This window comes from Crocuta crocuta, unplaced genomic scaffold, assembly GCF_008692635.1.
Source record: "Crocuta crocuta isolate KB4526 unplaced genomic scaffold, BGI_CrCroc_1.0 scaffold273, whole genome shotgun sequence".
Classification (NCBI taxonomy): Eukaryota; Metazoa; Chordata; class Mammalia; order Carnivora; family Hyaenidae; genus Crocuta; species Crocuta crocuta.
The window spans coordinates 2,785,258-2,811,886 of NW_027529425.1; the positions used below are offsets into that span (position 1 = coordinate 2,785,258).

At 47.0% G+C, this 26,629-nt stretch overlaps 1 protein-coding gene across 3 annotated transcripts in view; it reads right to left on the reverse strand.

Moving 5' to 3' along the window:
* CYTH3 (cytohesin 3) overlaps positions 1–26,629 on the reverse strand; it is a 39,977-nt gene that overhangs the window by 11,483 nt on the left and 1,865 nt on the right. For all 3 annotated transcript variants that reach the window (XM_077758729.1, XM_077758730.1, XM_077758728.1), the window contains exons 2-5: positions 14,808–14,890; positions 12,857–12,921; positions 12,131–12,197; positions 4,515–4,633 (exon numbers count right to left, since the gene is read on the reverse strand). In XM_077758729.1, the coding sequence (XP_077614855.1) occupies positions 4,515–4,633; positions 12,131–12,197; positions 12,857–12,894 (224 nt within the window). In that variant the 5' untranslated portion in view covers positions 12,895–12,921; positions 14,808–14,890. The remainder of the gene's footprint in view (positions 1–4,514; positions 4,634–12,130; positions 12,198–12,856; positions 12,922–14,807; positions 14,891–26,629) is intronic.

Here is a 26,629-nt window from a genome sequence, read left to right on the forward strand (position 1 = left end):
GCTGCCCCTTTCTCTAACCCTCCCCCCTGCCACCGCCACTGGCGCCCCCTGCCCCCCAGAGCTCAACCAGCCCCAGTGACCACGCCCACAGCTGCTGCCTACCTATCTTGATGATGGCTCCATGGCCAGAAATTCCTGCCAGTTTGACCTCAAACCTGGAACCTGAGCGCTGCTCANCCGACCCCACCATGGACCCCCCCACCAACCTGGCCAGAGCCACTCCCTGTTGGTCCCACTGCTTCTGCTGTTGCACAGTCGACTCTAACGTGGTCAGCTCAAGCTGTGACTCAGACCATGTCCTTCCCTGGCCCCCCGGCCATGGGCAGTGGGCACCGTCATCACCCTGAGAACCTCTGCCACCCTACCCCTCCCTCTGTTCCAGGCACATGGCCACAAACACACTGGGCAAGGCACGCTTGTGCCCCAAACACCCTCGTCCCCTCTCTGCCCTTGCACAGACGTCACTTTGTCAATGACAGGACCCTAACCAGCCTATCACAACCAGCTACTAACACCCCTACCTCGGCTCACCCAAAGCCCTTATGCGCCTCCACTCTGTCCCGTCACCTAACAAAGGACAGAAATGGTTTTCCTATTTATTATGACCACCACGTACTGCCTGTATCGTTCTGGCAGAATACAGCTCCCTGAGTGGGCGAATCTTTTTTTTTTTTTTTTAAACACAACCCATGGGCCTAAAACAGAGCCTGGCACAGACTCAGAACTTCACATTTTTTGGAACTCAAATCCTGCAGGCACTCGGTATTTGCGGACTACAGGAAACTGCCAGACTGCGCGCACACAAGTGCTGCAGTTCACCTCGCACGCCGGCCAGAGGGCGACGGAGAGCTCAGACTCTGGCCCTCTTGGAAGGCGAGACTCAAGGAGGTGCCACAATCCCCAGGTCACTCATCAGGTTTTGGGGAGAGGGGTGGCGGGGGTTCCCTTTTTAGCAGCTTTATTCAAACATAATTCACACTCCATACAACTGTCCTATGTCAAGGGTACCATTCCATGGTTTCTAGTGTATCCACATATCTGTGCAAGCATCACCACAATCCACTTCTGAACATTTTTAACATCCCAAAAAGAAGCCCCATCCCCCTATCCTCGCTCTCTGCCAGCCCCAGGCAGGCACTGTCTGTTCTTTGTCTCTATAAATTCACCCTCTCTGAGCGCTTCCTATAAACAGAGCAAGACGACACGTGGTCTTCCATGACTGGATTCTGCTTACTGTGTTCGTCCACACTGCAGCACATATCAGGACTCTGCCTGTTCTGTCTGCCAAATAACACCCCACTGTGCGAACATACCACATCGTGTTCGCCCCTCAGCGGAGGGGTATCTGAGTTGATGGACATCTGAACGGTTTCCACTCTTTGGCTATCGAGAATTAGGTGGCTACGAACATCTGTGCACAAGCAGGTGTGCAGACATAGGTTTTTATTTCTCTTGGGTATGTACCTAGGTCACGCGGTGACTTCAGTACTCTGAGGAACTGCCAGAGCACTTTTTATCCAACTGGCAGCATGACTGATTTTTTCCACATCCTTGGCAATGCTTTTTTTTAATGCGTATTTTTGAAAGAGAGAGGCAGAGCGTGAACAGTGAAGGGGCAGAGAAAGAGGGAGACACAGACTCTTCACGGTCTTTTAAAACTATTGTTTATAGTTTTATAAAATTTTATATAGTTTATAACTATTGTTATAGACACCCCAGTGGGTGTGAAATGGCATCTCCTGGTTTTGGTCTGCAGCTCCCTGACCGCTGATGATGTTGACCATCCCATCATGTGCTTACGGGCCATTCTCCTTATGACCTTATCATACGCTGATTTATAGATCTTCTTTAGAGAAACATCTATTCAGAGACTTTGCTCATTTTATGATTGCCTTTTTACTACCAAGTTGTAAGAGCTCTATATTCTAGATAGAAGCCCTTATCAGATTCATACATGATTTATAAAAAAAAATTCCTCCCATCCTGTGGACTGCCTCTTCACATTCTTGATGAGGTCCTATGAAGCACAAGCGTTTTCGAGTTTGAGAAGACCCATTTTATCTACATTTTTCTTTTAATGTTTATGCTTTTAGAGTCATATTTAAGAAACTTCTGCCTCATCCAAAGTCACAAAAATTTACCACTATGTTTTCCTCTAAGTGATTTTTAGTTTTCCTTCTTACATGTAGGTCTTTGCTCCTTTTTAATTTCTGCGTATGGTGAGTGGTCCGATAATATTCTTCTGCACATGGACATCCAGTTGCACCAGACCACTGGTTGAAAAGACTATTCTTGGGGCGCCTAGTGGCTCAGTTGGTTAACCACCTGACTTTGGCTCAGGTCATGATCTCGCGTTTCACGGGTTTGAGCCCCACATCGGGCTCTGTGCTGACAGCTCAGAGCCTGGAGCCTGCTTCAGATTTTGTGTCTCCCTCCCTCCCTCTCTATCCTTCCCCCACTCACACTGTCTCTGTCTCAAAAATAAACATTAAAAAAAAAAAAGGCTATTCTTTCCCCCACTGAACCACCTTGACAACCTTATCAAAAATCTTTTGGACAGTAAATGTGAGGGTTTATTTCTAGATTCTCAATTCTATTCCATAACCTTTAAGTCTGTCTTTATGCCAGTACCACACCATCTTGATTACTGCAACTTTACTCTGTCTTATAATAAAAACATGTGAGCTGTGCAACTCTGTTCTTTTTCAAGATTGTGGCTATTTTAGGTCCCATGAATGTCTACATTAATTTTAGGATGAGTTTGTCAATTTCTACACAGAAGTTAGCTGGATTTTTATAGGTAATGAGTTAAATCTGTAGATCAATGTAGGTGGTACTGTCATCTTTGCAATACTAAGTCTTCCAATCCATGAAAATGGGATGTCGGTCTTTCTTTCCATTTATACAGGTCTTTTCATTTTCTTCAATGTTTCATAGTTCATGAAAAAATGTACTTTAAGTTTATTCCTAAATATTTTATTCTTTTTAATACTATTACAAAATGGAACTCTTCTCTTAATATCTTTTCCAAATTTGTTCACTGCTACCATTTACAACTACAATTGAATTTGAGATATTGACCTTGTATCCTGCAGCCATACTGAACTTGTTTGTTAGTCCTAATGTTTATAGTGATCCCTCAGGATTTTCTATACAAATGGATTATGTCCTCTGCAAGCAAAATTTTATTTCTTCCTTTCCAAACTAGATGCTTTTTCATTTCATTTTCTTGCCTAACTAGAACTGCCAGTACCATGCTGAAGAGAAGTGGTGACAGCAGTCAACCTTATCTTGTTCCTGCTCTAAGGAGAAAGCATGAAGTGAACTTCATGTGGGCTTCACAGGTGTCCAACATCATGTTGAGGAAGTTCCCTTCCTCTCCTGGTGCTGAGTGCTTTTGTCATGATGCAGTGAATGCTGTCAAATGCCTCTCCAGCATCTACTGGGGTGATCATGTGGGTTTTGCACTTTACTGTACTGATCCGGTCAGTAGGTACTTTGACTTTTGTACGCTGCACTAACCTTGCATTCATGGGGCAGTGAATGCCTCCATGGTGAATGAATGTACTGGTATATGGTCATTTTTATATATTGCTGGATTTGATTTACTAATATTCACTTGAGAAGCTTTGACTCAACAGTCATAGGAGATACTGGTCTGTAGGTTTTTTTTTTTTAATGTTTATTCATTTTTGAGAGACAGAAACAAAGGGCAAGTGAGGAAGGGGCAAAAAGAGAGGGAGACACAGAATCCGAAACATACTCCAGGCTGTCAGCATAGGGCCTGATGTAGGGCTCAACCCATGAGCCGTGAGATCATGACCTGAGCCGAAGTCAGATGCTTACCTGACTGAGCCACCCAGGAGTCCATTTAGGTTTTTTTAAACTGTGGCTTCACAGAATGAGTTGGGAAGCTTTCTGCTTTCCACCTTCGATGAAGTTTCAAAAAGCCAGAAACAGAAAACCACCCTGGTTGAGCCACTGTGGGGCTTTTGTTTAAAAACACTCATTTGGTCCTTGACCAAAGTCTGCTTTGGCACAACCCCGGGGCTATGCTGCCTTAGACTCTTGCCCTCACCTCTGCTAAGATGGCAAATGAACCTTTAAGTGGAGAAGGCCGGGAATGGAAATGTGACCAGCTGCTTACTGTTTAAAAAATTAACAAACTTCCCACCTTTGTTCATACCCTCGAGTAACAGGGGTAGGAAAACCACCGAGAAATCTGGTGCATTTCTGGGCAAAACACGAAAAGACTTCTGAGGGTCGGAGAAGAGCCAGCACCATCTTCAGTATTGCCGTGGCTCCCTGAGCAAAGCTCCAGAGAGCACAGACCCCACGTGGCCCGGGAACAGTCACCCCTCTCCCCACACAGGGCAGAGGAGATCAAGGCACTGGACTGAACAAACCAGGACTGGGGAGCAGCACATGCGCCCCCCCCAGGCCCAAGGTAACTGAGTCAGACCCTGATGCAGAGGGTGGGCCCAGGTCGGACTGCTCTTTCTCCTTCAACTTACCTTTCACCCAGATAGTCCCCGATCACAGTCTTATTTAGGCCTTCTCCTTTATACAGGAACTGGGCCACATCCTCTGGGGAGCTTTGCAGCAGGTCGTTCTCTATTAGAAACTGAATTCCCTGAAGAGGAACATAAGGAAGGAAGCTCTCATTAGGAGGGTCGCCCAGACTCCTTTGCAAAGACAGAATGATGTCGAGAGTGATCTTACGGGCTGGGACACGGCAACAATAAAAGCATCCTCGGACTGTCACTCACACCCCGCAGGACATGGTATCCAGAGAAAAGCAAGTTCATTCCTCCTGGCAACTTAAGAGGCTAAAAGACAAACAGGTTGCTGGACACACCATTACAAGTTACTAGAGATTTTGGAGGCAGAAGTGACCAAAATACCGAACTGCCCAAGGTCAGGGAACAAAGCTGCTGTGTGTGAGAGGAACCCATGGTACGTGGTTGGCTAACCCACGCCCTCCCCGAGCTCCCCTTTCCTCACTAAATAATCACTTTCCCAGCCTCTCTTGTAACTAGAAGTGACCTTGTGACACAGATCTGGTCAGAAAGAAGTCTGCGGGGAGGACCTGGGGAAGGCAATGCTTTCTTGATAAAAAGGGGCTCAAGAGCAGACATTGCTCCTTCTTCCTCCTTCCTGCCGTGAATGCAGATGTGATGGCTGGAACCCTCACAGCCATCATCGGACAAGGGGAAAGGCCTGGACCAACACAGGGCCTGGGTCCTGTCACTTGGGAGCCACTCGTCACGCTGCAGTGTGAGCAAATAGCGCGCCGTGCAAGCCGCGTGTACCGGATTTTCTGTCAGCTGGAGCTGAACACGTCCCCTGGTCCCTGTGCCACCGAGCCCAAGACAGCGAAACTTCATGTCCTCTCGAAGGCCTTCAAGGGCATAGGTGACGATTTCTAAGTGAAAGGCTGCAGAGGGGCTGCCCTGCCCAAATTAGCCGTGCTCAGCTTGGAGAAGTCCTAATATAGCGAAAATTTACCTCGGACACCGCTTCTGAGCTGATTTCAAGATCCATGCTGGCAAAGCTCATAAGGGAAATCTGTCATCTCTTTGCTACAAACTCGGAGGTGGTTTTCCAGCTGAAATTCTCAGTGCCCAGGACCTGCGCTCCCTCACACCACACAGTCCACACTGAGCTGTCAGCACAGAGTCGGACGCGGGGCTCAAAACCACGAACGCAAGATCATGACCTGAGCCAAAGTCAGACGCTTAACCAACTGGGCCACCCAGGGCGCCCCACACCCCATGGTCCATCTGAAGTCCCTGTTATTTTTTCAAACACATGAATGTCCACAGCAGCCTTATTTAGAACTCCCCCAAACTGGGAACAACCCAACATCCAATCAGTGAGAAGAGAGAAACCTATTCTGGTAGATTCCATATGATGAGACGCTACACAGCAATGAGACAGAACAGACGCAGGACATGGCAGGATGCGGCTGACAGGCGCGCTCCGGAGTAGAAGGACGACACAGAGCGGACCTTAATTCCATTTGCATAAAGTTCAAAGCAGGAAACACTGCTCCGTGGTGACAGAGTGGAACCTGTTCACCAACAGGAGACACAAAAGACACCTCACGACCACATGTGGCTCTGGGTTACACGAGCCTTTTAACTTGTAAGAATTTGTCAAGCTGTGCACTCCAACTTTGTGCACCATATGCTGTTCTTCAAAAAATAAAACAGTTTACCAAAAAACCAGTATGTCTGACTCTCCTAAATTAACTCTCGTCTATTTCTGGTGGGAGCCGTGGCCAGCACAGACCCCTGGGTATCGTCTCCCAAGCGGGAAGACATGCACGTACCGTAACGAAGCATTCCAATCCCAAGCATGCACCTGTCCTACCAAGTCCCCAGAAAACAAGGCGTGGGACAAAAGTGACAACTTTTCATTGCCCCACGTGCCATGCGCACCCAGCACTCGGGCGCGGCAGGTGCAGGAATGCGGTGGATGGGAGGGGAGCTCTGGGCAGCAGGGCAGAGGTTTACCTTCTGCCCCGACGCCCCTGGCAAACAGGTCAGAGGCCACAGCCGCCCTGGCTGCCTCTCTGGACTCCATGTCCCCAGGACTCACAGACTGGCTGTGGGTGCAGCTGGTAGATCCTGCTGCCCCCAACATTCTAAGGCATGGTGGGGAGAGGGCAGCTAAAGGAGCCCAAAGTCCCAGGACCAAGGGGCTGGCACCAACAGGTGCTCCCTGGGGTATGCCTGGCTGCCACCGGGAGTGACATCCCTAACCCAGTGTTTCGTGATCACTGTGGCTGTGGCAGTGGCCAGGGTGGTGGCCTCATGGTTCTAAAACCAAAAGCTGCAGACTTTTCTGCAGCCAGTCCCCCATGGCCGCCTCCCTTCTGCTGGTGTCCCTCTGCCCAACGACCTCGCGGTGGGGGGTGCCGTGGCTCTGAGAGGGTCTTGCATCCGTCGAGTCCTGCGCTCTCTTCAGCCTCCCAGCACCCCCCGCCCCCGCCCCGAGTCTGTAGGCCCAGCAATTTCCGCAGTCCCAAGGCCCCTGGGGATTCCCTCCACCTAGGCTGATGGGCCTGGGGATACGCTCTCCCCAGCTGCTCATGACCTGCTCTACAATTCCAGCACGAGGAAGCTCCTTGGGGAGGCTACGCAACAGTCTCGAACACCGGGATCAGAGAAGAGCAAGTACACTTGGAACAAGGTAACCCGTCTGCACTCCGAGGTTACAGAAGGCAGCCTCTGAGGAGCCCCAAGTCACGCTCCAGCTCGCTTTGCAAGAGGCACCGGAAAACATGGAGCCAGTGGGGGCGAGCCCAGGCCAGCGAATCGAAGAGAAAATGGAGCCAAAGGCTCGAGTCAGAAAGAGCAGTTATGCAGGGGAAACAGAAGACAGAGATGGAGGAGGAAGACACAAGCCGTCCTTGTACAAGGCAGGGGAGGCGTCACCGACTATGTGACATGGAGGCTGAGACTACAGTGATGGGTCCCCAACTGGGGGACCACCAAGGACCACTGGCAGCCGCAACGGTCCGGCAGGGAGGCATGGAGCAGACCCTCTGTCAGAGCTTCCAGAAGGAACCGAGCTGCCCGCCCCTGGACCTCACACTTCTGACCTCTGGGACTGTGAGACACCACATTTCTATTGTTTTAAGCCACCAAGTCAGTGGTCATTTATTCCAGCAGCCCCAGGACCCAAATACAGTAGGTCAATACTAATAAAAGTAAACGTGCCAGTATTATTAGACATTGATTTTCTAAATAATATTTTAAAACATTAAACAGTAGAATCTACTGAAGGGGGGGCACCATTCAAATGATCACACCTACCATGCCTCTTCCTGTTTCCTCATTTTCAACCTTGGCCACTATCTGCTCTGAGGGTGTATCTCAATCAGAATACGCCCGGACTTTATTGTAGTTTTTTTAACTTAATACGAAGGTGCCTTTTAAGAGGTAACTGAGCCAAATCCATTTATGGTTATGATGGATTTGATACCACTCACTTCTGAGCCTTCACTTAGGCTGTGTATTCGTGACATCTTTTCAGCCTTCTGTTGAATTAAATTTTCTGTACTCAATTTTTCCGAGTAATTTAGAAATCCTATCTTATCCCTATTTTTGATGGTTACTCTTAAAATTTTAGTTTATTTTTTTTAATGTCTTATTTATTTCTGAGAGAGAGAGGGGCAGCGTGAGCAGGGGATGGTCAGAGAGAGAGAGATACAGAATCAGAAAGAGGCTCCAGGCTCCGAGCTAGCTGACAGCACAGAGCCCGACGCAGGGCACGAACCCATGAACCGTGAAATCATGACCTGAGCCAAAGCTGGACGCTTAAACGACTGAGCCACCTATAATATAGGTGGCTCCTATACAGGTGCCCCTATAATAACATTCTTACCACAGTAAGTTGTAGAAAAGAAAATGTTACTAAAAAAATTTCATAGAAAATACATCTATAGAGCAGTACTGTACGTACTGGGGGAAAAAATCCAGGTATAAGTGGACCCTTGCACTCAAACTCGTGCTGTTCAAGGTGAACTGTATGGAGATAATCTGGGACCATAATTGGAAAATATTCTTTCAACAATCCATCTCTCACTCAGACTTCACTGAACGTCTTGGCTTCGTTGCGTGTCTCCTGTCTGGTCCTGCAGCTGCTCTTGGAGCCCTGGCTCATTCACAGGCGCACCTGCTCCCGGAAGGTCTTCGCGGTTACTTCTGGGAGTCCCTGTGCATCGGAAGTGTCCTCAAGGGTGACAGTCTTGCTACACAAAATTGTAGGTTTTAAGTCCCACCTCTTCCCTGCTGTCTTCGATTCAATGTTGCTGTGGGGATTCACGGTTCTTCTAAATCTTTTGTCCCTGGCATGTCAGGGATTTTCTCTTTATCAACAAGTTTTCTGGCATTTTACTTGATATTTCAATGTAGAAGTTTCTTAAAAATTTATTCTCCTTGGCCTTCAAGTGAGCCCTCTGAATTTGAGGATTTTATCTTAATCCAGTTCAGAAATATTCCAGTATTTCTTTGAAATACATCCTCCACTCTGGCTTCTTTTCTCTCCCCCTGGGACTTCTGTTTGGCGAAAGAGGGGCTGCCCGACCTGCCTCCCACATCTTGTGGATCTGCGCAGAGCTCCAGAGAGGACCGCGCAACGCCACGGCCCACCCTGCCCGTGTCCACACCCCCGCTCCATGCTGTAGGTTTCTCCAGGGCACCGCTCTTCACTCAACAGTCAGCTGAGCGTCTGACTTCGGCTCACGTCATGATCTCACAGTTCGGGGGTTTGAGCCCTGCGTCAGGCTTTGCAGGGGACAGTGTCAATCTTTCCCAAACTCCATTTTTGCACTGAAGATAAGCAACACCCTATCATTTCTGAGGCGATTTATGATACACAAAACCACCCGACTTTTAACCTGTCTATGGAGTTTCACATCTCTCTCACGAGGTCAAGCAGCTCGTACATTTGGTGATTCCTGGTTGGGCACTTGCCTTTGTACTGACGGTTCTCTGGCAGCTGCACTGAACGCCACTTGTTTCCAGAGTGGGTGACGTGCCAGGTGGGGTGCTCAGAAGCTGGTCTCTGGGAGTAGGTGTTTCTCCTCCTTGGTGAGGCCAGCCGAGAAGAGACACCTGCTTTTGCACCCGGAGGCACACGCCACCACCTGGCGCAAATGCAGCCAGGGGTGTAGTCTGGGTGTCCCCTCTACGGTCGCATGCCCCACACCTGCCACCCAAGGGAGCTGAGCCCCTGACATGCTCTCCTTTCCCGGGGCAATTTTTCCTGAGTGTGCTTTGGACTACTGCTCATCTTCTTTCTCAGTTCCCTCAATTTCTAGTCCACTGGGTGAACTCATGCTTGTCATACATTTATACGTTATATTTTTAAAGGCTTTTCTAGGACACTGGGAATAAAAGGGAGAGGCTGCAGAATGTCTCCAGCTTCCTTGACTGAATCAACTTTCCTCTTACCCACTGACACTGCTTCTGGGCATCTAATGTCCGGCACAGACAGCAGTCCCTTGCTCAAAATGTTACCAGTCAGTGACTTAAAGTATTTCCTATGAGCTGAAAGCCTTCACTCTGATGAGAGCCTGTCTCACACCACCACGCAGACTCACCGAGGCAGGTGAGGTCACCTAGGGCTGTTATGGACCAAATGCCTGGGTCTCCCCAAAATTCCTATCTTGAAGGTCTAATGCCCACAGTGATGGGGTCAGGAAGTGAGGCCTTTGGGAGGCAGAGTTAGGTGAGGTCACTTGGGCAGGGCTCTGATCTGATGGAACCGGTGCCCGTGTAAGAGACACCAGGGCGCTTTCTCCTGCTTTTTCTCCGCCACGAGGACACCGTGAGGAAGAGGCCGTCTCCAAATCAGGAAGAGAGCTCTCACCGGAAGCTGGCCGTGCCGGCACCCTGATCTGATTTCCAACATCCAGACTGTGACAAAGTAAATGTCAACTGCATAAGCCACCAGCCAATGGGATTTTGCCACGGCGGCCCAGCTGACCCAGCAGACTCAGGGAAGTGCTATCCTCATCTACAAAACCAGGGAATTTTGGTTACTTTTCCCAGCAAAAGGCCACATACAGACTAAATTTGCCATCTTCTTTTACTGAACAATATAATTACAAATACATTATTGGACAGAACCTATAATGAATATTTTAAAAATCTTTCAGGTAAAGAGGTAGGTACACAAAATGAAGCCTGTTGAGCACCTCACCGCAGCCACGGCAAAGCAGGTGAAGCACCCCTTCTGTGGACATGGACAGATCCACAGGGCTGACCAGGGCTACCTACAAACCAACCCCAGCGTCCCGCAGGAGCTCAGCGAAGTGCAGTGGTTATGCGCCTGCATCTGAAGTGGATTCCCTGCTCAGGACACTAGGCAAGTCTTAGTGGCTAGGTGTTGCATTTTCCCCAGCTGTGAAACAGGAATTTAAAATGGAACCTACTCCTTAAGGTTAAGGATACTAATTACAGTGCTTTGCCAGCACAGTTCCTGACACTGGGGTAAATTCAATCAACAGCAGTTAGCCCTTATTCCTGTGTATCAGATTCCTGATAGAACGAAGAGGCAGGCAAGACCCAGACAGAGAGGACTCCAGAGCGGCAGCACCACCAAAACAATAAGCATGTCTGGGGCGCCTGGGTGGCAAGGGAGTTAAGCGTCCAACTCTTGATTTCAGATCAGGTCATGATCTCACAATCCCCGAGTTCAAGCCCCTCATCAGGCTGCATGCTGACAGTGCAGAGGCGGCTTGGGATTCTCGCTCTTTCTTAAAATAAACAAACTTTAAAAAAAAAATAAGTGTATTTGTGTATGCTTCGTGGGGAGACCCTGAATTCATCCATGAATGCACTGGCGTGCCATCATGTGCTGTAACTTAGAACACAAGTGATGTATCTCTCAAGATGTTTCCAGTGTTTATCAAATCTGCTGATTAAGTCAACTCTGTAAACTAACTCCTAAGGAAAACAACAAAACTACTTCTAACTCCAAACCTCATGTCATTACCAAATTCATAAAATCATTCCCATCGACAATTCTGTTTCACCCCCAGAGACCAGCGGCTTTGTGTTGCCAGGTTCATTTTTCTCAGGCATTTTCCTAGAAAATCCAACTTGAGGAAAAGACCAGGTATTGGCTTAAATCAGGAGAGTTCCTAGGTCACAGGCAGAGATGTCTTCTGTGGCGAATGGAAGGAATGAAGTCCTCTGACCTGACCCATTTAACACCTACTTCCCCCCACCCACCCCTAACCCAACACGCCAGCGGCAGCCCTGCCCACTGGTTGACCAACTCCCCGGGGCTTCAAGCTGCACGTCAGTGGGAATCCCGCCCCCCCCACCACAACCGAGGCCTGGCCCCAGTGAGGCCCACACACGCCGGCTGCTCCCAGGAGGCCTGTCCTCACCCTGAGCCTCACATGCAAAGAAGGTCTTTGGTTCCAGGGACTAGGTCAACGGGTGCTTTTCCTTCCCCCCACTCACTGGGAGATCCTTCATGATAAAAACTGAACATCAACTCTCAGTATTTTTATGGGTATGACCACTTTTATCCAGAAGGAGACAGCCATTAAAACAGATGAATCACTCAATCTCCTGCAGGCCAGAAAACTAGAATGTCTGCTTACCTTTTTGGGATCCATGTTGAATTTCTTCCTCCCCATAGCTATCTGCTTGTTCCTCTGGGTAGTTTTGCTACACATTTGAGACAGTTGAGAAATTGTCAGCTGACGTTTGCACCAAGCCCAAAAGGGAGCACAGTCTCCTCTGGCACTTCTGCTGCAGAAAACCGCCCAGGCTCCCCCAGTCCTCCACCCGCCCACTCCCCACACCCCTCCCCCCATCCTTCCATCTCCCCTCTCCCCCACTCCATCACAGAAGCCGCACACAAGGCTGCCGGGCTCTTTTCTACATTTGATTACTTCTTCAGAAATAGCTAATAATGAGAAACAGTGATTTAAGGACAGCATAGTTCCCCACTGTACAGAAAGGCTGCTTCTTTGTTGGTTCATTCAGAAGGGCCTATGCTTCTCAGGGAAGGGAGAGAAGAGAAGCACTGCTACTCCTCCACGGAAAGGAGGAAGGGGTGAAGGGAAGAAAGCAGAGAAACCAACCACCTCACAAAGCCCTACTTCAGGATCCCAAGCTTTCAGCCAGGGCTGTGGCCTGACCCCAAAGGCTGTAATCCGTGCCCCTGCAAGATCTGTGGCCCCACCCAAGAGGCTATAACCCCGCCCCTGATATATCTGTGGCCCCACCCCAAGAAGCTGTGGCTCCACCCCTGCTGTGGTCACCGCAGTTGGAAACAGAGAAACTGAAGTTGACTACTGGGTAGTGTGACACCAACTGTTTACCTCTCTTCCACTGAAGTTAGATTGTCAATCTCCGTCATAACTTCAGCAATTTCGTATTTCAGCCTCTGCCAAAACAAAAGAAAGAAATTTGAGGGCAGGGGTCTTTACCTTCCCCTCCTATGCTCAGAGAGATTTTATCACAGGTCTGGAAATATCAGTACTTCCTATCCATACAGAGAGAGCCTCCAGGCAGGGGCAGCCCCAGCTCTGGAGAAAACACAACTATCATCCATCCGCTCATCAAGGACAAGTTGGGAGGGGCACCCAGGCAGATCCTCGAGTATCTGTGTACAAAATCCAGAAGGGACACTGAGGAGGACATCACAGGTGTGGAAAGATACAAGAGCAAACAGAAGTGGTGAGTCCTCAGCTCACTCCCTGCGGCTCTTCAACTCCTCTGACCTCTTGGCCACCCCAGGCCTTGGGAAGACAAAGGAGAAGGTGCAGCTTAGACATGCAGAGACCAGTATCAGGTCCCTATCCACCATTCCCAGGGTGATGTCCACCACTCTGCCCGACAAGGCACACCATGGACAGAGCCAAGAAATCACCTGTGACAGCAGAAATCACCTGTGGCGCTCGGTTACACCAAGAACACCAGAAGGGACAGGCTCCCCTGTCCCTCCATGTGGCTCTGCCACTTACTGGCTGAGAGACCTTTGGGAGCTCTCTTAAGCCTCTCTGGGCCTCAGTGTTCTTGACTCAACAATGAGGACATTAGGGGCGCCCAGGTGGCTCAGTCAGTTAAGTGTCCAACTCTTAATTTTGGCTCAGGTCATGATCACATGACCTCACAGTTCTCAAGTGTGAGCCTCACATCGGGCTTCACGCTGACAGCACAGAGCCTACTTGGGATTCTCTCCCTCGCTCTCTGCCCCTCCCTGCTTGCTCTGTCTCTTAAAAATAAACAAACTTTAAAACATTAAATTAGGTCATTAGAGCTACATACGGCTCCACAGACACTCTTATTACCAACGTCCAAATAGGACCGTGAACCTTAAGGTACATTCTTATTCCTCAACCAAAGCACCTATTCTGGGATATAGTGATTTTTTTTTTACAGGAACAAAGGGTAACCTTGCAAGAAAAGGTTCCACAAATTATCTTTCAAACACAAAGACATTTTTATTTGGAATACTATTCTTTTGCTCACCAAGGAAGTTCAGACTTCCAATGCGGGCTCCTGGAAAGGAGCTGCAATGTGCACAAGGCTCGGTCTTGCAGCCAGAGGCCTGAAGGCCACATTTATTCTGGCGTGACAAAGATTAGGTGGCTTCTCAAAGAAGAGCCCGGTGTCTGATTGACTCCCTCAAGGAAGTCCCAGGTGGACGCGGCTCGGGTCTCCCGAGTCATTTCTGCCACGGTCCCCGGCGCTCTGCACTGAGGCTGTGGTTGGGCCCCGGTGCTTTCCCTGCGGGCCTGCTTACTGTGTGCTCTGAGCGCACAAACCGTGCCAACTACGGTGCCTGCCTGTGTCCCGTCACCCTGCTCCCACCGGCTGGTGGGCACCTGGGCGCCAGCTAGACCTTGATGCACGTTTACGCCTTCATTCAAAGGACATCCACATGCCAAAAATGTGATCGCGTGTTCTAGACGCCGGGGACTGTGGCAAACGAAATAAGGGCTTATTCAATTTGAAAGGGCGGTGCACTTGTCAACTACCGCTATTGTTGAGAAGTACCCTTCAGGGCTCCGGAGTCACGAGTCGCTTGCTGCTGACTCCAGTTCCGTGGTGCCTGGATCTGCACACCCCAGAGTCCACACCGCCCAGAAAGCACAACCTCTGCTTAACGGACTGGGGTAACTCTTTCCCTGTCTTCACGGATGAGGGCACAGACATACAACATACCCACGTTTCACATTTTCACGAAGCCACGTGATTATTTTACCTAAAAGCAAAAACTAAGGGAGTTTTTGGCTTTTTTTTTTTTTTTTTTTTCCTNTTTTTTACCTCAATGTCATCAATAAGTTCCTTTTTTCTTCGACGAATATCTAAAAGTTCTTCTCTCTCTTCTAGTGAGAGGTCTTCAGGCACTGGAAGAAAAAAAAAATCAAATTAAACAAACTACCACCACTCTGGGGCCAGCATCGGGTTGAAGATGGGCATCCGCACAAGCCAGCGGGGCTATGAGCAGATAGGTGGGCCTCTCTCCCCAAAGGACCCCAGCACATTACCCGCCTGCGAGACGCTCGCAGCAGCAGTGTTTGTAATAGAAAACCCACCGGATATCCACTAATAATGAATATTGGTGGTATATTTATAAAAAAGAATCCCACACAACAATAAAAAATGGCTACACTCGGTCTACCAACACACGTGTGCCTCAGACGGCAGTGCGGATAAAGCTCGAGACCGTATACGGGCCTGTGTGTAGGGGCCGAAAATCAAGCACATACTTGGTAAATGCCCTGCACAGATGCCACGTGTGTCCAGCAGACCCAGCACACACACAGGAATGATAATCACCAAGTTCCTGACAAGGGTTCCTTCTGAGAAGGTTGGGTGGCAGAAGTATATTCCAGAACAGCACAGGGAAGGGTCACTGCAGTGGGGGGAGGGTGGCCAGGACACGGGTAACTGAATTCCTTTATTATTATTGGCAGAGAGTTGTTCATAAGAACATCATCTTATTAGTGATTGACCTCCCCTGTTCCTGCTACGTATATATTTTCTCTTTTCTTTAACTGTGTGGCAAGTGGTGTTTCATTAAGCTTTTCAAAGACATTTTGATTTTTAACACTCCCCTACTGTGCATTTAATTCCTATCTCATTAATTTGTTTAAAGAAACAAAAGGTTAGGAATTTGATTAAACAGCAAAAGAGCACGCAGAGCTTCTACAACAAATTAGGAGGAAACAGTCATGGCGCAGAGGTAGACACGCTGACCGATGCAGCAGACTGGAACCAGCACAGCACCCCAGACAGGGAACCCGGGGGGCGCAGGCGGGTTAGCGTCCGACTCTGGACTTGAGCTTGGGTCACGATCTCACCGTCTGTGAGTTTAAGCCCCAAGTGGGAGCTCTGTGCTGACAGCGCAGAGCCTGCTTGAGATCTCGATCTCGATCTCTCTCTCTCTCAAAATAAATAAACTTAAAAAAAAAAAAAACCCACCCCCCCAGACACAAATGTAGTTTATAACAGAGCTAACACTGCAGCTTAAAAAGACGGGGCAGATGCACTGATAAATGGTATGTGCTGTATGTGACCCGTCAGTTACCCCTGTGTACAGGATGAAGCTGAATCCCGATTTATCATCATACATATCTTCAACCAACTCCAAGTAGAACAAAGGCTTAAATGTGAAAGGCAACACCACAGTTTTTACAATAGGGGAGAGCATGTTTACAGTCAGCTTAGGAGAGGATTTTTTTAAAAAAATTTTTTTAACGTTTATTTCGGTTTTTTTTTTTTTTTTGAGAGACAGAGTGAGTGAGTGAGTGAGCAAGTGAGGGGCAGAGAGAGAGGGAGACACAGAATCCAAAGCAGGCTCCAGGCTCTGAGCTGTCAGTACAGAGCCTGACCTGACGCTTGAACCCACAAGCCTGACCTCAGCCGGTCAGATGCTTAACCAACTGAGTCACTGAGGATCCCTGAGAAAAGATTTCTTCAACAAGACAGGGAAAAATGTAAATTACGCATACAAAAATAATAATAAATTAAGAAGATTTGTTCCCCCAAAATTCCACACCATAAAGTGCTAAGCCAAAAACTATCAAAGAGTTAGTATTCACAATATAGTACTCTTACAAAGAAGGGGATGCATTTTAAACCAATGCTGAGAAAATGGGCAAAAGGCTTGAATGGGCACAAAATTGAAAAGGAACAGATCACTGGGCATGTGAAAAGATGTCAACTCTTTTAACCACTGGGGAAATGCAAATTCAAATCTCAGGGAGGGACCTCTACTAACATGGTGGGAAACCTCACTGAAACTAAAGTGAGACAATTTCTTAAAACTCAAAAACCTGGGTGGCTCAGTCGGTTAAGCGTCCGACTTCGGCTCAGGTCATGATCTCGCAGTTCATGGGTTCGAGCCCCACGTTGGGCTCTGTGCTGACAGCTCGGAGCCTGGAGCCTGCTTCAGATTCTGTGTCTCCCTCTCTCTCTGCCCCGCCTCTGCTCGTGCTCTGTCTCTCACTGTCTGTCAATAATAAATAAATGTTAAAAAAAAAAATTTAAAAAAACAACTCAAAAACCCATGAGGACAAAGTTAATGGGGGAAAAGAATCCATTTTCTTCCTTTTTTTTTTTTTTAATTTTTTTTTGTTTTATTTATTTCTAGGAGAGAGAAACAGCGTGAGCAGGGGAGGGTCAGAGAGAGAGGGAGTCACAGAATCTGAAACAGGCTCCAGGCTCTGAGCTGGCAGTCAGCACACAGCCCGATGCGGGGCTCGAACCCACGAACCGTGAGATAATGACCTAAGCGAAAGTCAGATGCTCAACCAACTAAGCCACCCAGGCGCCCCAAAAAGAATCCATTTTCAAAGCTAGAAGACAGACTGGACCAGCAGTGACTGCTTAACCAATGTGAGGAAGAAGAATCTTCAGCCGACAGGGAGGCAGAGCAAGGCGTAACCTAACTGACACCGGATCCCCCAAGGGCTTGGGAACCGGCTGCAGCACGTCTGTCCATCTGTCCGGGAGCGGGTTGAGAAGAGTGAGCTCATCAGGAGCACTGGATGGGGCTGCGTGAGAGCCGTGGGATCCCTTCATCTCCTCCAGCTCCAAAGAAGACTGTTCATCTCTAGGCAGAGTCGGACTGTGGACCCAAGGGACCCAACACACACAAAGGCACCACACCAAAGACAAGGGACGCAAGCGACACTGACACCCACCTCCCCCACCGTCTTCTCCCCAGGGGGCTCCCAGACTACTGGCAACCACCCTTTACCCGCCCGCACAACCCCCAGACTAGAGGGAAAAGGGTCTTCTCTGTGGAACCAGATGAGCTTTAGATGGAAAGATACTGACATGTGTCCACCCAGCAACCAGCACACCCACATTCCCCCACACAGAGATGGGCCAACAAGGCCTCCTGACACACTCAGATATTGCAACAACCTTTAGCCCAGTGCTCTCCAACTGGAGGTAAGCCTCTAACATGCAAACCAGATACCAAGAAGGACAAAAAGAGTGGTTACACCTTGGGGAGCAAGACATGCTGTGGGAAGGCACGGTGATGCTCTTCTTGCCCCCCCGCCTCGCCTCCCACCGCCGGACGTGCCTGCAGAACCACATAACTGATAAACAGAAAACCTTGAAAACACGCATGTCAAACTCACCCAGCAGGGCAGTGTGGGGGGTGGGGCGGGGAAGGGAGAAGGAGGGAGAGAGAAAAAGAAAAGGAAAGAAGCAAAGATAGGAAAGAGAAGAAAGAAGCCTGCTCGGAGTATAAACCAGCATGGCCACTCTGGAAAACCATTTGGTGCTGTGGGTTCATATCAAAGATGTGCCCAAGTGATGGGCCAGCAATTTCACTCCTAGGTAAGCGCACTAGATAAATTCCCGAGCATGGCGACTACAGATACGTATCATAAGGTCAAAGAAACACACTTTGTACAAGAAGAAACAGAGAAGGAAAACAGGCTAAAGCCCATCCAGAGTCGGGCTGGGTAAACACACTGTGTATTCAGGTCAGAGAATCTCAAACCAGTTAAAAAAAACAAAAACAAAAACAAGCACAAAGAGATTATCTGAGGGAAATAATATGGAGATGAATCCTTTCTACAAATTTCAAAAAAATGGCACAAGTTGTTTAGGTATACAAATATACAGTAGTGAAATGATAAAGACCATCAGAGTAACATCATCTTCTTAGAAGAAAACAAAGGGACACACGGGATACTTTGAAAGTAGTTATTATGCTCCACAGTAATGCTCTTCTGCCAACAGATAGTCTTCTTGGTATCAAATAAAAATTTAATTTTTAAATCTTTAATGAAAACATTTTTTTAAAAGCTAGGCAGAACTCTTGGCCCTTGAGGGTCCAGATTACTTCTTCCACAAATGAGTTACGACGACTGTGGGAATTTAGATAAAGCAAAGATCCTTTTTATATATGACTATACCGAGTGTACTTCAGCTTAGAAAATTCAAGGCTGTTTAATAATTAAAATGGTCAAAGCTAAAGAAGGAAGAACACTGGCCAGATCCCCACCTAAGTAAGCTGAAGAGATCGCTTATTTTTCATTTTCTTCTGCTGAGTTTTCCACTGGAAGAGGAAAACAAGACTGGGGACATCTAGGGGCTCAGCTGGTTGAGCGTGTGACTCTTGATTTTGGCTTGGGTCGTGATCCCAGGGTTGTGGAATCAAGCCCCACATTGGGCACCATGCTGAGTGTGGAGCCTGCTTGAAATTCTCTCTCACTCACACACTCTCCCTCCTCTCCCACTCATACTCTGGTGCTTGCTCTCTCTTTTAAAAAAAAAAAGACTCTGAAAGTGTCTAGACTTAGAGCGGTCATTTAATCAACAGTTTTTTTAAAGGTTTATTTATTTTAGAGAGAGAGAAAGTGAGCACAGGGGCGGGAGAATCCCAAGCTGGCTCCATGCTATCAGCACTGAGCTGGATGCGGGGCTCAAACCCACAAACTGTGAGATGATGACCTGAGCTAAAATCAAAAGTCAGGCACTTAACCAACTGAGCCACCCAGACGTCCTGACATTTTTGTTTTTTAAGAAAGTCTACCTCTGGCCCCTCCCTCTGACCCAGAGGATGAAAGGACTGGCTAAGAGCACAGAGAGACAACCTGACAACAAACATCAACAGAATGACCTACCGCTCAACCCTCAAGCTTCTCGTCACACCCTTTTAATAATCCTTCCCTGGTGCCCATCTTTTCCTGCCCCTGTAAGTCTTCAAGGAGTTAAATAAGGTAGTGTTTACTTTACCAGTAGTTCCGACCAGAATTTGCTGGTCTGAAAGAAAAAGAATCATTTTATAAGGCAGGATAAGGTGGAGAATAATGTTCTCATTCTTTAGAGCCTCATACTGTCCCATTTAGGAGCTGTAAGGCTATTATGTCTGTGCTCTCCTTTGAAATACTTCCACCAAAAAAAAAATTTTTTTTTGAGCAAAGTGGTAACAATTGTTAAGCCTATTTCATATGGGTATCCATTATTCATCTCATATTCTAAGGTATGAAATCCTTAGAATCATAGAGAGTAAAAAAGACAAGTTTCCGGAACTCAATGGCCAGGAGCATCTCTTACGCTAATATCTATCAGGGTATCTGGCTGGAGTATGAGCCAGAAATAATGGGATGTTCCCTGACGCATTAAAAAGAATTAATAAAAGGAACAGAAACAGGTAATGAAATGCCCTAGACCAATCTCTGCCCAGGTTCTGTCGTTCGCTATCTCACTGCCCTATTATTTCTCTTGACACCCGGAATGTACAGTGAAAACCAACACTTAGCGCTGGCATGAACTATTTAGAGGAAGTTTTATCAGTATCTCTCTGCAACCCCAACACCTCTACAGCCCCACAATCTGCTGACATGCGGCTGCTCTCACACGTGCAGCCACCATACAATGGTAGAGGCAACGTGCAGAGAGGCATTGTTACTTGTCAGCCCTTTTCCCACAGCAACACACCCAGGGAAGGCACCACGTGGTTTGGATCCACTTCCTGACATCACCTACACTCTGTCACATTGACACTATTAGGTAAGTTGAAAGAGAAAAGCCCCACGGTGGATTTTTTTCCCCCTGAGAAAGGCGGTACTTTATTTGAAAAAGTAATACATAGATATGGTTACACACACTTCCTGCACACATAAAAGGACCTATGACAAAAGTTTTTCCTACTAGATTCTTTTAAAAAAGCAAATTTGGGGCACCAGGTGGCTCAGTCAGTTAAGTGTCTGACTCTTGGTTTCGGCTCAGGTCATCATCTCCCAGTTTGTTTCAAGCCCTGTGTTGGGCACTGACAGCGCAGAGCCTGCTTGGCTCTATCCCTCCCTTTCAAAATAAATAAACTTTAAAAAAAGCTTTTTTAAAAATACAAAAGCAAATTCACTGGAAATTAGTGGTAAAATTCAGTGAGATCACTTTGGTTGAATGCTCCTATCATGAGCATCCAAATGGAATCCCCATTTTCCAGAGACAGGCTTGAGCAAAGCCCCTCATCAGCTGGGACTCAGTTCTTCAACTGCAAAATGATGGGGGAGGTGGGGTGCACTCCATTATTTTATGATCACCTCGCGTTCTACAGGAGAACGAGTCTACATTGGCAAGAATGGTTTCCACAAATGTAAGGGTTTTCACGAGGGAAAAGCAATGTGCAAAGAAGGCAAGAAATTCTCTATTCCAGTAGCCAAGTGCTAACTGGTGACATTTTCTAGGGAGCATCAGGAGTGGCTTTGTGGGATTCAGCCTAGGTTCGTTCCTTTCTCAAGCTCAAACCTACACAGATGGAGACCGGCAAGAGCACAGCAGCTAGCAGGTTGGGTTCAGGACTGTATGAATTCAAGAGCGTAAGTGAGGTCTGCTTGCAGCCAAGGTGAGGAACTATACTTACCTCCTGCCTAAAACAGCTACAAAAGCCGGACACAACTCTATACCCTACAAAATATCTTTCAAAAATGGAGGTGAACATTTACAGACATAAAAACTTGAAAGAATTCATCACGATGTGATCTGCACTGTAAGAAATGTGAAAGTCCTTCAGGCAGGGGGAAAAGAAATGATCCCAGGTGTAAATCTGTATCTCTACAAAACAATACAGAGAACTGTAAAATGGGGACTATGTATGTAAACATTGTTCCCTCGAGATGTGAGTCTCTTTAAAAGATTTACTGTAACTGTTTAAAGCAAAAATAACAAAATGGGTTGGGTTAATAACATATGGAAACGTAAAAGAGCACAAAGCCTGGGAGAGGAGAAATCAAAGTACATACAGTGATTTAAGGCTCTCGTTTTAGACGTAAAGTGGTTTAAGATCATTTGACGGCAGACTGATGAAGGCACAGAGCATCTTAAAACCACAGCTATTTAAAAACTACTGGGGCGCCTGGGTGACCCAGTCAGCTCACAGTTCATGAGTTCGAGCCCCACATCAGGCTCTGTGCTGACAGCTTAAAATCTAGAGCCTGCTTCCGATTATGTCTCCCTCTGTCTCTGCTCCTCTCTGACTCATACTTGGTTCTCTCTCTTTCCCTCTCTCTCTCTCTCTCAAAAATAAACATTAAAAAAAAGAAACTCAGAATCATTATTTGCCATAATTAATAAAATCTAAGATCCCATCAAGTGTAACATGAATTCTCCATTTCAGAAATGTTAAAATGTGGAAAATTTGCAAATTAGAATGAATGATAGATGAAAGATTATCACACATTAAAATATAAGCAAATGGGTGCCTGGGTGGCTCAGTAGGTTAGGTGGCCAACGTTGGCTCAGGTCATGACCTCACCACTCATGAGTTCGAGCTCTGCATCGGGCTCTGTGCTGACAGATCAGAGCCTGGTGCCTGCTTCCCATTCTGTGTGTCCTTCTCTCTCGGCCCCTTCCCGACTCACACTCTGTCTCTCAAAAAAATTAAAAAATAAATTAAAATATAAACAAACGGTATCTGAGAATTAAGTATTTTCTAATTTTCAAATTATATTAACAATCTGGTTATCTAACACATTCCCATCTACTAAGATGCAGCTTGGTTTACTGCTATAAATGTCTAATGACTCCCTTACCAACTTTACACACACACACACTCTTCCATTAAGTTAATCAGTGGCGCTCCAAATTCTTCCAGGGGAAAATAATGTTCTCCAAATACGAATCATGCCCAGAAACTGTCACTACATTTTAGTCACAATATGTCAAAGGTGAGATATCTAACAAATTACCCACTGAACAAAACTTTGATAAGAGGGAGAGTTCAAATAATCACATGTAGCTAACTCACAAACGCACATTTTTGGCTACTTCGTCCTAATCAAGAGTGATTTCACTTTCCCTTAAATTTTACCTTGGTTACTAATCAACACCAACTTTTTTGCTGTGATGGGGGGGGGGTTGTTCGTTTTTTAGTGTTTTGGTCAGCTCAGGGGTAGACCAATTCCAAAGGGCACGTACAACACTGGCAGAGCATGGGCTTGGCATGTGGTCCCACTGGTTCATTAAATGGGAAATCTGTACAGGTTGTGGTTTAACCCACACAGACATAACTCCTGCCTTGTAACACTAAGGAACAGGTTAAATTAGCACGAGTTCCTCGCCACTACTGACGTGATGAGATTATACAAAGAACAGGAACAAAGGCGGTGAGCTACCGTGTCTCATTGCTGCTAAAAAGCCGTCTGCCCTCAGTGAGCTGATACAGCAGGGTCCGCGTGGCTAACGGGGTGGGTGTTAGCAATGCCAGGAGCCAGGTGGAATGCTCCAGATCACGGGCAGTGGTGGTCCAACTGCCAGGGCCATGGAGAACGCACCCATGAGAAGAAAGCGAGAAGCTGGAAGCGGCCCGAGCTTCTGCGCAGGGAGCACCCCAGGCCTACCCCCTCAAGCCTGTGCAGACCCTCCCGGCCCGGTCATCCCCCTGCACCCTCCATCATGCTCGTCTCCGTCGGCCTCACGACACCCATTCCCTGCCCAGCCTTCGTTGGGTTTGGTGAAATACCCCTTTTAGACAAACAAAAACTCAAGAGTTTGCACCAGTACACCATCACGGAGGGAAATTCTCAAGGAATAAGCCTCAATTAAAAGACCCAAGAAAAGAGAGGGGAGGAGCGAGAGGGAAATCTACAGAGAAAACCTAAAGAAAAATGGACTCCATCATGTCTCAGCAAATACAAAACTGAACCAAAACACTTCACAACAATAGCAGGTAAGAGGGAAAAAAAATTCACTCTAAAGTTCTCAGTGTTCTAAGAACATGATCGACTTTAGATGTGGCCAGTTAAAAATGCACCTTAGAATTTCTAGGCCAAGCAAGAAAGGGATGGGAATGGAGTTAATATGCTCAAATTGGGACAAGAGAAGGAAAACTAGAATGAGAAAAAAACAAAAAAGACAAGAGAAGCACATAAAATTCATTACAAATACAAAACACTTGAATTACTATACTGCACACCAGAACCTAATATGACATTGTATGTTAACTATACCTCAATTAAAAGAAAAAGAAAAAACTACAAAACACAAAATATGGGAGCAGGAAAAAAAATCCAGATATATTCATGGTTACTGTGGCAGAATGAAGAACAAGTCAATGATACGATGCAGTTCCTCCTGGACAAATCTGGCCTGACCTGGAGACATCCTCTGACCACGAGGCAGCGGTAATGCTGTGCAGGGCCCAGAGCCCAGGTCCCAGGAAGTCCAGTACCTCGGCTATCTCGAAGCCCTGAGACCACTGCGCCAGAGAAGCTGAGGTCAGCACCCTCAAGAATGAAATCTGCTGTGCAAAGAGACATGCAGGTAGAGTGCCAGCAGGTGCACCCAGCTGCACGGAGGCCCCCACCACAGAGTGAGGCCATCTGGGAGGAGCTTGGCCCTGCTGACCTGCCAGCTGAAATGACACCACGCGTGTGGGCCCAGACTGGAGACACGCTGGCCAACTCACAGAATGGTGGCACAAAATAAACCAGTGTCATTTTAAGCTATGTACTTGGGAATATGTTGTTATGTTATGCAGTAACAAATAACTGATACGTTTACAATGAACATAAATGGAAAAAGGACCAAGCTTAAAAATCTGGACTTAAAAAAAAAGTCCAACTAGGGGCACCTAGGTGGTTCAGTCGGTTGGGCACCCAACTCTTAATTTCAGCTTAGATCATGATCTCTTGGTCATGGGATCAAGCCCAGCATTAGGCTCTGCACTGAGCATGGAGCCTGTTTAAGACTCTCTCTTCCCCCCTCTCCATCTGCTCACGTTCTCAATAAAATAAAATAATCCAACCAAATATTCTCTACAAGAGGCACCAGCAAAATAGATGAATACCTAATGACTGAAGGTGAAAGGGGAGAATGCCAGAGAAACCAAAGTTAAGTTGTTCCCACTACGGTAACACAGGAAATCAAAGATAAAGTCACTACATATGACATATTGTTCAATTAATTACACAATTAACAAGACTGAATTTGTATGCCACTAACAAGATAGGCTCAGAATACATAAAGCAAAAATTGACATATACATATAAGAATGGCACTTTCCCCGAAAGTAAAAAAAAAAAAAAAAAGAAAGATACAGATCTGACTAAGATAATTCCCAAGCTTGCACTAATGTACATAATGTACTTCAACAATTTTAAGATGCACATTTTTTCCCACATTTTAACATCACTGAAATCAACTGTGACATATATGGGTCACCACCTTATCTGTGAATATGATTATTGCTAGAGGCATCATTGAACTTGATGTTTCTGTCACACACACACACACACACACACACACACACACACGATTTAAAACCATCTGATGAAGGGTTATTGCTTCAAACTTTTCATTGATACCTTCTGGTGGAATCACCAAAGTCATGGTATAAAAGCTTAACAGATTTTGAAAAATTGCAAAGATAGTAAGGTGGTATCCTTCTGAGAAATGCTGTGTCACCCGTGACTGTGGTGGCACAGAGGAAAGGCTGTGTAGGAAAACACAAATACTCTCCATAGAGTGATTCTGAAGAGTGGGACTGTGGGAATACCCTGACCAACTTATTTTGCTCATATTTTACTCTTTACATGGGTGCACAAAAGAAAAAGTTATAAAAATCAATGTTTACATAAGTTTAGGGGCACCTGGGTGGCTCAGTCAGTTATCTGACTCCTGATTCCGGCTCATGTCATGATTCTCATGATTTGTGGGATCGAGCCCCGTGTCGGGCTCTGGGCTGACCATGTGGAGCCTACTGTCTCCCTCTGTCCCTGCCCTTCTCTGCTTGTGCATACTCTCTTGCTCTCAAAACAAACAAACAAATAAATAAGTTTTTGAAATTCAGTCGGTATAAATGAAAATTTCTAAGTGAGAAGAAATCATGAAGTCTGGTTTCATGGGCAACTTTCTTCTTAGTGGCACATAAAATAATGCTGCATCTTACAACTGACAGAAACAGAGATTCACTCAGATCCCCATACTCAACAGCTGTGTAGACACACTCGTTTGGAGGGCATGTGGAACATTCATGCAAAGTGACTTGCATACTGGTCCATTTAAAACAAGCCAATAGGGGCGCCTGGGTGGCTTAGTCGGTTAAGCGTCTGACTTTCACTTAGGTCATGATCTCGCGGTTCGTGGGTTCGAGCCCCGCATCAGGCTCTGTGCTGACTGCCAGCTCAGAGCCTGGAGCCTGTTTCAGTCTGTGACTCCCTCTCTCTCTGACCCTCCCCTGCTCACGCTGTCTCTCTCTCTCTCTCTCCTAGAAATAAATTAAACATTAAAAAAAATTAAAAAAAAAAAGCCAATAAATCTCAGAGGGCTGGTGTGATGGATACAACAAATTGGCTTGCTCAACCTCTGCGGGGACCTCACGATGAAGTGGGTTAGCAAGCTCAAAATTCCATCCCCAGACTCTTACATTTAGGTTGCCAAGGATGAATTAGGCTGTACCCAGATTCCCAAGAGTTCCTCCTCCCACCTCATCCTGGCTGGCCAGCACAGATGCATGCCGAGGGTTTTCTGCAACAGCACTCTGATGCTCAGGCACTAGCTTCCTGGGAACGGAGGGTGCTGCGGGAGCAGAGCTTCCTGATTCAGACTGTGGGGGCCGCCCCCGCAGCTGGGGACATACCTGATTCAGACTGTGCTCCTCTCCTCCCCCCCCCCCC